The following is a 13,618-nucleotide window of genomic DNA, read 5'->3' as shown; positions in this document are numbered from 1 at the left end:
AGTGATTCAACCAATCATTAAAAATTTTATATCTAATTCAACCAATCATGAGTTGATAGGTTAGGTGAGTTAATTAACTTAAACATTTTTTTTTCTAAATTTATTTTATATAGTACAATCAAAATTGATTGATTTCATTAATCTATAGTAGTACAATAAAATTGTTCACCTATAACCATTATTATAAAGATATTAAGTTGAAATCAAAGTACATACTAGTTTAAAAAAAAAATCAAGTTGTCAATCTACAAAATTTGAAATAGTACATTATTATAATAAATATGTGATGAAAGGAATGATAAAAAAGGTAAGGACTTATTGTAAGTAGATTACAAGTCAATACATCTCTAATTAACTCAAACTCGTTAACATGTAAATGAAGTAAACCGTGTTCATTTTAACATAAATAAAAAACTAATTTTTTTCCAATTCAACTTGTCTCAAATCCAAGATGAATCTAGTTGGCTCGGTTAAAATCTATTTTCACATCTATAATATTTAGTTAATATGTAATGATAATAAATGAAAATTAAAATTAGATATAATTTAATATAAAGTAATTATTGAATAAAAGTATAACTGATAATTAAAAAATAATTTTATATTGATTAAATAAAATATTACTGTAAAAATATTATGGTAAATGTTATAAAAAAGAGAAAATATAATTATTTAAATATAATAATTTTTTTAATTAGTGTAAGAAATAAAACTGTTATTATTATAATATTGAATATATTAAAATAAATAAAGGTAATATAATAATTAAGAAGAGCAAAGGTAATACAATATTTTTTAATATATTAATTTTAATATTTCAATAAATTTTTAACAAATAAAATTTATTATTATTTCATGACAAATCACATAGTGATTAATTTTTGGATAACCATATTACAATATGGGTTTATTTTCTATCTTTAAAAGTTTTAAATCATATGTGAATAATATAGTATTTATTATTTGATTTTAAATAGGAAAAGGTTAAAAAGAAATACTGATCAATTCTTAAATTTTCATAAATCAGGATAAACAGTTTTTTAAGAAAAAAACGAAAATATCAATAAAAAAAAATTTGAAAAATTAGAATGAAATGATACTCGATACAAAAATCATTTTAGTATTAACAAATATTTTAAAAAACAATATAAAATTTACTTTCAAATTGGTAAAGAAAGGTAAAATTTAATACAATATTCATTATCTTAATTCTTATTTCATTCCCTTTTTAATACTATATATTATAATAATTTACTCATAAATACTCAATTACATTTAAATAGTAATAATGAAAACATAACATTGGTTTTATACTTTCTCTATTAAGAAAAAAACAAAAATCTCCTCAAATCACATCATCACATCACTTGACTTTTGATACGAGTTTTTTTATTTCAAAGGATAATGTTTTATACTGATTTTTTTTATCACATCTATATATTCTAACACGTACAAACAAAAAACAATAATTCTTACAAATCCACCACCTTTTGTATCACTGGTACTGCCATCAATGGAAGTACATTAATTATGTTATAGATTTTGGCCATTTTTATGAGATGTGAATGAGAATTAGTTGCAGTGATGAATAGATAGATAGATGTGAAGGTGAAGAAGAAGTTGCTATTCTAAAAGTGTTATTATAAACCCAGCTAGGTAGTGGTTGTCATCATAATAAACAGAGTCATAAATGATTGAAAGCATTGAGACAGAGCCATGCACTTCACCACCATTCTTCATATTTCCCATGTTCATTCTGTCTCCCATTCTATCTTTTAGGTTAACTTCATGTCCATGTACATACCATTCATAACATCTCTCTATTTTATAATCCACACACCTAAGTCAACTTGAGGAGTTAGTTGGAAGAGGTTATTAATGTTCTGTTCCTCCTCTCCAAAACACATAATTTTATCATGTTTTTACTCTCAAACATATTAAATTGATTCAAAAAATAAAAATAAAAAAATGAAGGGAAATGGTATAGTATTATATATCATAAATATTTCTGTTCATCACCCTACCTGTCTTGTATATAAAATATCTATAATAAAGTTTACAACTGTGATAATCGAATATTATAATGAGTCAACCAGGGAGTTAATCTACCCGCCACCAAAAAATGCCTTAACTAGAGAGAATAATTATAATAAAGGTAATTTTGAAAGAAAAAAAATCATATTATTAATGAATTATTAAAATTAAATAAATGAAAAAAAGAATGCATCAGCCGGGAGTCGAACCCGGATCTATTGCTTGAAAGGCAATTATCCTGACCGTTGGACTACTGATGCTGCTTTTTGTTATTTTTTAATTAAAATATATATTTATATTATATAAAATTAATATACCCAGAGGTACTGACAATGATTTATTATTTGTATGGAAGTTTTAAAACTCAGTTGTTGATTTTTTGTTTGTATCTACTGTGCCAGACTGCGACATGGCATTTCCACGCATGCATGGAATATGCTAACGTAAAATTCCCTATTTAACTAAAATACATTGTTTAATACATTACTAAATATTTAATACATAACTAAATATACTGTTATAAATGTCCTTTTTGTTTTCATTATGTGAGTAAAGAAAAACATGTTGAAAAAAAAAATGACAAACATCAACTTATGATGTCCGACATGAATTGTTTTAGTGATAATTCAGTTATCATAACTTAGTTCAAACAAAAAAAGGAAAGCACTAATGATTGCTTAGTTGAGAGTTTATCAAATGAGGCCAATAAAAGTCAAATTCAAAAGTCTCCACTTTTTTGTTTTAATATTATCACAAACAAAGTAGTTAGAGATGAAAAAAAAAATAGATAAAAGTTATAATTTTGAGTACAACACATGATCATATGAAGGAAGTCTAAACCTAAAGGTTTGGTTTGGGCTTGTATTTATGGTAGGCATGTCCATGGATATGTGATATTTAAAGATATGATTATGGTGGTGTGTTTGTTGGTGTTGGTTGAGAAATATTTGAGTTGATTAGAGGTGAAATGATGAAGGTGATGGATGATGATGATGAGAGACACTTCACATTATTTTAGGTGAAGCAAAGCCCAGGTAGCACATGCATGCATGTATGCAAATGTGAATGCATGATAAGAGTGGACATGCATTAGTGGGGAATACGTAGAATAATGAAGTTGTGGGAAATATAATAATGGTGAGAGAAGTAACATAGGCGTTGACCCATGGACCATCGGATCTTTTCCGGATCCATGGGGATTTTGGAACACATGGGATCTCTTTTGTCTTAGATCCACACCTTCTCTTCTCATATTCATCTTCTACATTCTACCTCTTCTCTTTTGCATATGCAAAAATAATGGTGATGAATTTTTGGTTCTTAAACTTTCAATGAATTTTAGAATTAGTCTATTTCGAAATTTTAGACCAACTTAGTCCTTCATCTTTCGAAATACGTGAATTTAGTCCTTTCGATCAAATTTTGTTAAGTTTATTTAGCATTTCAAATGTGTTTCATAATAGTATTTGACTTAACATTAAAGTAAAAGTATGTCAAACAATATAAACAACTTAAATACAATCCTGAAATGCGTACGAAACATCAAATAAACCTAACAAAATTTGATTAAAAGATCAAATAAACATAACAAAATTTGATTAAAAGACGAACATAATGTGATTAAATTCCATGTTAGACATCCAAGTTTTTGGTAAAAGTTATATTTTGATAATTTATCTGATTACCCATTTAAAAATTTATTAAACCTAAAAAATATTTAAAAGGAAATTATAAATTTGGTATAATGAAAGTGTGAGGAAGAAGTCGTTCTTGCGCAGAATCTGTATTTTTCTTAAGCAGCCATCATCTTAATATTGAAACGAGTATTAAAATAATTTGAGGTCGGCATGAATAACTTGGCAATTCCATTCACAGATCGTACTTTGCATTTCTTTTATTACCTTTCTAACTCATTACCAAACTTCAAACCCAATCTTCCCGAATCTAGTAAACCCTACTTTTAAAAACATACATTTTATTATTACTATTAACAGTAATATTTCTTTTTCTTCTGTTTTTAAGAGAGGATCCGTATTTATTAAATACCATCAAATTTCTTGGGTTCTGTATTTTAAGTAGATATCCCCTCGTCTATTAAATACCATCAACTTTTTATTTTATTGTTCAAGTTAGAACATCGAGATCTGTTATGTAGGCAAAAATCCTATATGTAAGTATTTTTGGATAAAATTTGTAACAGATGGATAAAATTTGTAAATAATAAGTATTTTAATAATCGTTTATAATATGGATATAATATTATCTATTGTCATCACTTCTATTCTTCACGATCTCTTTTTATCCTTTTAATTGAATTGTTAATTCATTTCATTTTGTTAATATTTCTCCAATTTTTAGAACTTTATTTGGTTAAATTGTAGAGAAAACATTTCATTTAAAAGAGAGTATAGATTGCATTTGATTGTGCTTTTAGTAAGAACTCTAGACCTTTCTTAATCTTTGACTTAGGTATTCTTACATCCAAAATGTTATTTGAAATATGCATAGAAATCATTTTTCCATTTCTTAATAACTAACGTATTTTTTCAATCCTTTTCACAATATCTGATAAAATAATTCAGGAAGATAATAAATTAATTAACTTAGTTAAAGACATTAACTTTTATTAGGTTTGAGGCGTTTTTTCCTATGAAAAGGTTTGTGGGTGACAGTGTATATATATAAGCCTCCATATTTTCATTTAATTGTTTTTTTTTTCAAAATTTAAGACAACACCAATTACTTATCAAGTACACTCTTACCATTCACCTAATACTTAATTAGTCTAGACATATATATTTATTAATGTAAAATGAAAAATCATAAACCAGAAAGTCCCGTAATTATTTTATAAAAATAAAAAAATCATAATATTTCTTGATTTTTAATAAAACAACCTTAAACAAACAAACGGAAAGAGTACAATGTTGCCAAAAAAAAAAAGATGTTGGAGTTCGCATTATGTCATAAGAGAAAAAGGGTACAATAAAGACGTGATTATTTTATACAAGGGTGAATAATTTAATTTTGATATCTTTCTGCTGTCATAACAAACTTAATCACTAACGTGAGAGGTTTGAAATGGGTGTGATTCTGAGGACCTGTCTTTTAATTAAGAAATGCACATTATTGAGCCAACGCAGAAGATTGCATGTAATGTAGGATTCACAGTGAGTGCTTCCAACCACTATATAAGTAGGTGCCTATATTCCTAAGCTTCCGTTCATCCTCTTCTGTTAGTAAGAGAGAATGCAAGAAAGAAACCATTTACTCACGCATAATGAGATGAACAAACACATTTCCATTTATGTGATTCATTCTTAAACCAGGAACAGGTTAATCAATTCATTGCATTGCACATGACAAGTTTATCATAAACTGTTCATATCAGAATTATCTGAATTAGCTTCATTGCATAAGTTGAAAGATGGAAAGTGATGAACTGAGAGCTGCAAGTGCACGCATAGGGAGCTCCAGCGTGTGGAGAAGCAGTGGTGTTGATGTGTTTTCAGGGTCTTCAAGAAGAGAAGAGGATGAACAAGAGCTTAAATGGGCTGCTATTGAGAAACTCCCCACGTATCTACGCATGACTAGGGGCATTCTCACCGAGGCTGAAGGCCAACCTCCTACAGAGATTCATATAAACAAACTTGGTCCACTTCAGAGGAAGAACTTGGTGGAGAGGCTTGTCAAGATTGCAGAACAAGATAATGAGAAGTTCTTGTTCAAGTTAAGGGACCGCATTGATCGGTAAGCTACTAACATATGTGTGTGTGTTTCAGATTTGATCGCTTAAACTCTGGTATGGAAAATTAATGGATGTTTTAGGCCTTATGTCATGTATAAAGAAATTTGTAATGTGTGTTGAAAGTGCAGTGTTGGACTTGAAATTCCCACCATTGAAGTTCGTTTTGAGCACTTGAATGTCGAGGCAGAAGCTCATGTGGGAAGCAGAGCACTACCTACAATCTTTAACTTCTGCATTAATTTGTTGGAGGTAATTGTAAATGGTCAATAGATTTGGATGTTGTCACGAGAGTTGTTTCTGAAGCAGAGAACACTGACAAGTTCAAATGTGTGTCTCTGTGTGTGCATTTTGTCTTTCTTTCTGAAGGGGTTCCTCAATTCTCTTCACCTTATTCCCAGTCGAAAGAAGCCATTCACAGTTCTTGATGATGTCAGTGGAATCATCAAGCCTAAAAGGTAAGAGGGTGGAGTTGACCTTTTGTGGAATTTGTATGTAGGATTGTTGAGGAACTAGACTAAACTAAACTAAACTATCTTATCTCAACGTATCTTTGTTTTGGCTTATGCAGAATGACACTTCTTTTAGGCCCTCCAAGCTCCGGAAAGACCACATTATTGTTGGCACTGGCTGGAAGACTTGGGAAAGATCTCAAAGTATGAGATTTGCTTTTGTTTCAGTAACTGCTCAGATGAATAAGAATCACTTAAAAGGTTTATGATTCATTCTACTTTTTTCCTGATGAATTGCAGTTTTCGGGGCGAGTTTCGTATAATGGTCGTGGGATGGAGGAATTTGTGCCTCAGAGAACATCAGCTTACATAAGTCAAACGGATCTACACATAGGAGAAATGACAGTGAGAGAAACATTGGCCTTTTCAGCAAGGTGTCAAGGGATTGGAACGCGTTATGGTGAGTAAGCCCTTTGAAAACATGAACCATTCTTGATGTCAGGTCTAGTTGTCTTTGAAGGATTATCTCACTTAACTTTGATTGAACTGTTTCCTACTTGCGTGACATGCAGAGATGCTGGCAGAACTGTCAAGAAGAGAGAAGGCTGAAAACATTAAGCCAGATCCTGATCTTGATATTTATATGAAGGTGACACGAGATCAAAACTAAATGTCAAATTTAACCACTCGAAGTTTTTTGAGTCCGTAGTGAATATGTTAGAAATTAATGTACGTGGCTAATCTAAACGTACTAAATTTACAGGCAGCAGCACTAGAAGGCCAAGAAACCAATGTGGTTACTGATTATATAATGAAGGCAAGACATGAAATTCAGCAACTTTGTAAGATGGTTTTAATTTCGAAGAAAAAGGAAGGAAGAAACTTAGTTGTTCCTGTTTCTAACATTTGGCAGATTTTGGGACTGGAAGTTTGTGCGGATACCATGGTAGGGGATGACATGATTCGGGGTATTTCTGGCGGACAGAAGAAAAGAGTCACAACTGGTAAACAAAAAATCTCGTTTTCTGCTTAATATGAAATATTTCAATATTTTTTTAAGACTTCTACGTGACTACCAATTACCAAGTCAATGTTATTTGTGTCTGCGAATTATAGGTGAGATGCTAGTTGGACCAGCAAGAGCACTTTTCATGGATGAAATTTCAACTGGTTTAGACAGTTCTACCACATTCCAAATGGTTAATTCTCTGAGACAATCTATCCACATTCTGAATGGAACAGCTGTGATCTCTCTTCTCCAGCCAGCACCAGAAACTTACGAGTTATTTGATGATATTATTCTCCTCTCAGATGGGCAAATTGTGTATCAGGGTCCAAGGGAAAATGTGCTTGAGTTCTTTGAATACATGGGGTTCAAATGTCCAGAGAGGAAAGGAGTAGCAGATTTTTTACAAGAAGTAACTCTAACTTTCCATATACTTGTTTTCCTCTCTTTATCTTTGAAACACACACATCTCAGTTCTTCATGTTTATATGTATGACAGGTAACATCAAGAAAAGACCAAGAACAATATTGGGCAAACAAAGATGAGCCATACATCTTCGTCACTGTTAGAGAGTTTGCCGAGGCATTTCAGTCATTTCACATTGGTCGAAAACTTGGTGATGAACTTGCCACCCCATTTGACATGTCCAAAGGCCACCCTGCTGTGTTAACAAAGAACAAGTACGGTGTCAGCAAGAAGGAGCTTTTGAAAGCTTGCGTGTCCAGAGAATTCTTACTTATGAAAAGGAATTCGTTTGTCTATATTTTCAAGATGTGGCAAGTAAGCACTGTTCTAGCTTCAATGTTTTTGTTTTCCTTTGTTAATAAACTGCAACTGCACTGGCAAGTTCATGTAGATTGATTCAAGCTTGGTTTCTTTCATTTTCAGTTGATTTTAACGGGGTTCATAACAATGACATTGTTCCTGAGAACTGAGATGCACCGGGATACTGAAACTGATGGTGGTATCTTTATGGGTGCATTGTTCTTCGTACTAATTGTGATCATGTTCAATGGATACTCCGAGCTATCCATGTCCATCATGAAACTCCCCGTTTTCTATAAGCAAAGGGACCTTCTCTTTTTTCCTCCTTGGGCATATTCTCTGCCTACATGGATCCTTAAGATTCCTATAACCCTAGTGGAAGTTGGAATTTGGGTTGTGATGACTTACTATGTTATAGGATTTGATCCTAGTATTGAAAGGTGAGAATTTTCTTTTAATCTTACATTGCATAGACTTTAGAGTTTGCTTGGCAGTGTGCTTACTGATAGTTCCTCATGCCAGGTTCATCAAGCAGTACTTTCTGCTTGTTTGTATCAACCAGATGGCATCTGGGCTTTTTCGATTTATGGGGGCAGTTGGGAGGAACATCATCGTTGCAAACACAGTTGGGTCATTTGCTTTACTTGCAGTCATGGTCATGGGTGGATTTATCCTATCTAGAGGTGAAGTACTAATAAAAGTATTTCAGTTTACTTTGCAAAAGTAAACTGAATGTGTTACTAGAAGTTATTGCAAAAGTATTGGATTGTCCCTGTAAAATTAGAGTGATAATGCATGTTTCTAAGCATGTTCAGAGGTATTTTGGTGTCAAAATCTGACATTGTAGTCTTCCTTTTGAACCAGTTGATGTGAAGAGGTGGTGGCTGTGGGGTTACTGGTTCTCGCCCATGATGTATGCACAGAATGCTCTAGCTGTTAATGAATTTCTCGGAAAGAGTTGGTTACATGTAAGCAATAAAAACATATTCTCTATACATATGTAACTGGGAAAAAAGTGTGAATCAGATTTAGATGACAATATGTGAATATTTCTGCATTGAAGGTTCCACCAAATTCAACAGAACCATTAGGAGTGAAGGTGTTGAAGTCAAGAGGGATATTCCCTGAAGCATACTGGTATTGGATTGGTGTTGGAGCTTCCATCGGATACATGTTACTGTTCAACTTCCTTTTCCCCTTGGCATTACAATATCTTGACCGTAAGTATCTTTACACGAACCTTTTAGTTTTGAACCGATATATTGTGATCTAACAACGGAAACATTTTGCTGCAGCATTTGGAAAACCCCAAGCTTTAATATCAGAAGAAGCCTTAGCTGAGAGAAATGCAGGCAGAAACGAACACATAATTGAATTATCGTCTAGATTCAAAGGCTCTTCTGGTGGGTTGCATGTTCACTCACGCAGTCACATTTTCTTCCTGTTTTAACTGCACGTGTTCATGTAGTGTATAATTTCAATGCAGATAAAGGGAATGAAAATCGCAGAAGTGTGTGCTCCAGAACTCTGTCGTCAAGAGTGGGTAGCATTGGTGCAAGCGAGCACAAGACGAAGCGAGGGATGGTTCTTCCTTTCACACCCCTTTCTATTACTTTTGATGAAATCAGATATGCGGTGGAGATGCCACAGGTACAAGAATTGAATTCGCATAGTGTATGGTGTGGTGTCCCTCCGCATGTTTTCCCGTAGTTTTCCGGAAATAGATTCGGATTTCTATCTATGTTTGCAGGAAATGAAGAACCAAGGCATTCTTGAAGATCGACTAGAACTGTTGAAGGGTGTTAATGGAGCTTTTAGACCAGGAGTTCTGACAGCTCTGATGGGTGTAAGTGGTGCTGGTAAAACAACTTTAATGGACGTGTTATCTGGAAGGAAATCGGCAGGTTATATTCAAGGGCAAATCACCATATCCGGTTACCCTAAAAAGCAAGAAACTTTTGCCCGCATAGCAGGATACTGTGAGCAAACCGATATCCACTCTCCCCATGTTACAGTATATGAGTCTTTGGTTTATTCTGCATGGCTTCGGTTACCACCTGAGGTTGATTATGCAACTAGACAGGTAAAACTTTTGTAAATCAGATATACGCTGTATATTAACATCAACAGAATTTAGAGCATCCTATTACTTGTTGGAATGAGGAAATCTTGGGTGTTTGATTGGGTGTGTTGTGTGTGCCTAATAAGATCCGTGTTCATGCTCATGTTAGAGCACACAACAAATGACATTGTAACATTGTAGTACTGTAGCTTCTTCCAAATGACCAATGAAGCCATTTCAGTTGCTTACAGACCCTATTGATTGATAGCAGATGTTCATTGAGGAAGTTATGCAGCTGGTAGAACTGACTTCACTAAGAGAAGCCTTGGTGGGATTGCCAGGAGTGAATGGCTTGTCCACGGAGCAGAGAAAGAGGTTAACAATTGCAGTAGAACTTGTTGCCAATCCATCTATTATATTCATGGATGAACCTACCTCTGGCCTTGATGCCAGAGCTGCTGCTATAGTTATGAGAACAGTGAGGAACACAGTGGATACCGGGCGAACCGTGGTCTGCACAATTCACCAGCCTAGCATTGATATATTTGATGCTTTTGATGAGGTCAGTGACAGTTTTCCTTCTCTTAACCAGCTTACAAAAATTCAGTGTTTCATTTTAAGGTTGAACATATATATAATCAGCTTACAAAAACCAGCATTGTTATATTGACAGCTACTTCTGTTGAAGCGTGGAGGTGAGGAAATATATGTGGGGCCTCTAGGCCAGCATTGTTCTCAACTGATAAGTTATTTTGAGGTCTGCACTGCATCATCTCTAACTAGTAATTAATTAGTGCTTTTCAACCAGTTTGTTCATCAAGTAACCTGTTCTTGGTGTAGGGAATTAATGGGGTGCCAAAGATTAAGAATGGTTATAATCCTGCCACTTGGATGTTGGAGGTTACTTCAGAAGCACAAGAAGCAGCTCTTGGAGTTAACTTCACTGAAATATACAAGAATTCTGACCTATATAGGTAGGAACAACTAGAAGTTCAAACCAAAATACACATGAAAAAAGCATTGCCCTTTGAACATTTGTCACTGTTATTATGTTTTTCTATGGTTAACCAATATTATATTACACATACATTCAGGAGAAACAAGGCCTTGATATGGGAACTTAGCACACCTCCATCAGGTTCCAAAGACTTGTACTTCCCCACAAAGTACTCACGGACTTTCTTCACTCAATGCATGGCTTGCCTTTGGAAACAACACCTATCATACTGGAGAAATCCCCCATACAGTGCAGTGAGACTTTTATTCACAACAATCATAGCCTTACTGTTTGGGACAATATTTTGGGATATTGGCTCTAAAAGGTACCGACATGCAACCACTTGCCATAGTTTCTAATTCCCTTTTAATTTTTCATGTTATAACCTTAATTTATTTATCCGATGCAGGCAAAGAAGACAAGATATATTTAATGCAATGGGGTCCATGTATGCTGCAGTCCTCTTCATCGGGATACAAAATTCTACATCTGTGCAACCTGTTGTAGCCATTGAGAGAACAGTGTTCTACAGAGAAAGAGCTGCTGGAATGTACTCAGCTTTACCATACGCATTTGGACAGGTATACACGAAATTGTTCATCCATGAGTAAAGAACACTAACAATCAATTACCAAGTGATTCTCTTAATTATAGAACACTAATCATGAAGTTATGGAATATTCAGGTTGCCATTGAGATCCCATACATACTCATACAGACCCTCGTGTATGGGGTGATAGTGTATGCTATGATTGGGTTTGATTGGACACTCGGCAAGTTCTTTTGGTATCTCTTCTTCATGTTCTTCACCTTTTTATACTTCACCTTCTATGGCATGATGGCTGTGGGTCTTACCCCAGATCACAACGTTGCTGCTATAGTTTCCTTTGGGTTCTACATGATATGGAACCTCTTCTCAGGATTTGTGATTCCAAGAACAGTAAGTTCATATCTCCCTTTAGCTTCATTTTAACACATATACGCATATGGTAAGTGATTGACTCAGAAATGATATTTTATACTGATACAGAGGATGCCAGTGTGGTGGAGATGGTACTTTTGGATCTGTCCTGTGTCCTGGACCTTGTATGGATTGGTAACTTCACAATTTGGTGACATAAAAGATCGTATAGAGAGTGGAGAGAGTGTGGAAGAGTTTGTTAGGAGTTACTTTGGGTATAGAGATGACTTTGTAGGTGTAGCTGCTGCTGTGCTTGTTGGGTTTTCACTACTTTTTGGATTTACCTTTGCCTTCTCAATCAAGGCATTCAATTTCCAAAAGAGATGAACACTTTATTCTGCACAACTTGTAAATGAAGGATCACATTTCATCCAACAACAAAGAAATATATAGAAACATAGATCACTATTCTCCTTCGAAATTTCTGCAACATTTGTTTATTATATGATATTATGTTAAAAAAGTAGATTTTATACCTAAGTAAACTATAAAAAACTGATTTTTGAGATGAAATTTGCATTCACATAATATGAATATATAAATGTGTATTATTTCTATACTTCCACCGGTGAAAGAACTAATTTTTCACTTTTTGTCGTAATGTTACAATCCATGTTCCTTGTTCTACAATACGGCTACATTGTACTTCTGTGTCGTAAATGTTAATGGTCAGTCCATTGCCTATGTGAATGTGCCTGTTTTGTTGTTCTCAGAATAGTCCAAGAAAACTGAGTCAACAAAGAGACATAGATAGCAGAGAAAATGATTTTATAACGAGAGAGAGAATAGAAAAGATAATATTGAATAGTGTAAGAATTATTTTATGTGCAGAAGATGTGGATCAATAATTTATGGATCTGTCTATCTGTCCATCTTTATCAAATTGTTTTCATTTTAATGGTTAAAAAAAAAGCGCACGGAAGCAACGTGCAATTTATTAGGAGTAATGAATAATTTAATGATGTTACGTCACACTCACTGTTTATTATGACTAAAATTGTGACGTCATTTGTTAATTCACTCATAACTAAATATAATATGGTCTATTATACTTTATGAGGAAAATTATTAGAAAAATATCAAATAAGAAAAGAAAAGCAAAAAGAGAAAGATAAAAATTATTACAAAAACTAATTCCACAAATATAATTACCAAAAACAAAATCAGTACGTTAACAAAACATAAAAACAATAATTCAAAATGACAACGGACACCAATCACATTCTCACAAGCATTATATTAAATGGGAACCTGGGCGTTTTAGCAAGAACTATACCTGACTTTTAAGAATTAAAAAAAAAAAAAAAAATCGTAGTCCTCGCGTTCTCTTCAACAAAATAAAGTTTTAGAAGTGACTTTAACTAATACCTAAAAAAATAAGAGCGTCTTGCGATTAAACAAATAAAAAATAAACAGTCTTTCAATCCTTACTTAACACAATTAAGGTTTAGTCGTAAATACACCTTTATTTGTTCAAGGGTTGGTTGATTGTTCTGTTGAAAAGTAGTCACTTCAACAATAATAAAAACATCTCATGTTTCATTCACACTCAAACAAACAAACTGTGGAAATTATGTATAAGATCACTGGTCAAT

The 13,618-nt window shown here is 33.2% G+C and overlaps 1 protein-coding gene and 1 non-coding gene across 2 annotated transcripts; one reads left to right on the top strand and one right to left on the bottom strand.

Moving 5' to 3' along the window:
• Positions 1-2,222: 2,222 nt before the first annotated feature.
• Positions 2,223-2,294, bottom strand: TRNAE-UUC (transfer RNA glutamic acid (anticodon UUC)). The gene has a single exon. It is a non-coding gene; the product is annotated as a tRNA-Glu (tRNA).
• A 2,950-nt stretch (positions 2,295-5,244) lies between these two features.
• Positions 5,245-12,444, top strand: LOC114162389 (pleiotropic drug resistance protein 1-like). The gene is made up of 24 exons (XM_028046257.2): positions 5,245-5,784; positions 5,911-6,031; positions 6,149-6,237; positions 6,351-6,435; positions 6,532-6,691; positions 6,804-6,880; positions 6,995-7,048; positions 7,145-7,235; positions 7,348-7,649; positions 7,737-8,018; positions 8,127-8,443; positions 8,526-8,686; positions 8,868-8,971; positions 9,067-9,223; positions 9,299-9,406; positions 9,490-9,653; positions 9,754-10,086; positions 10,337-10,627; positions 10,739-10,822; positions 10,906-11,039; positions 11,160-11,387; positions 11,472-11,643; positions 11,748-12,002; positions 12,093-12,444. The coding sequence occupies exons 1-24, from the start codon at positions 5,462-5,464 to the stop codon at positions 12,348-12,350; spliced, it is 4,350 nt and encodes a 1,449-aa protein (XP_027902058.1). The 5' UTR covers positions 5,245-5,461; the 3' UTR covers positions 12,351-12,444.
• The last annotated feature ends 1,174 nt before the right edge of the window (positions 12,445-13,618 follow it).

This window comes from Vigna unguiculata, chromosome 9, assembly GCF_037176805.1.
Source record: "Vigna unguiculata cultivar grain cowpea cultivar isolate G323 ecotype 2 chromosome 9, ASM3717680v1, whole genome shotgun sequence".
Taxonomy (NCBI): Eukaryota; Viridiplantae; Streptophyta; class Magnoliopsida; order Fabales; family Fabaceae; genus Vigna; species Vigna unguiculata.
Note: the sequence above shows the minus strand (reverse complement) of the source record. Positions and strands in the feature narration are given on the sequence as shown.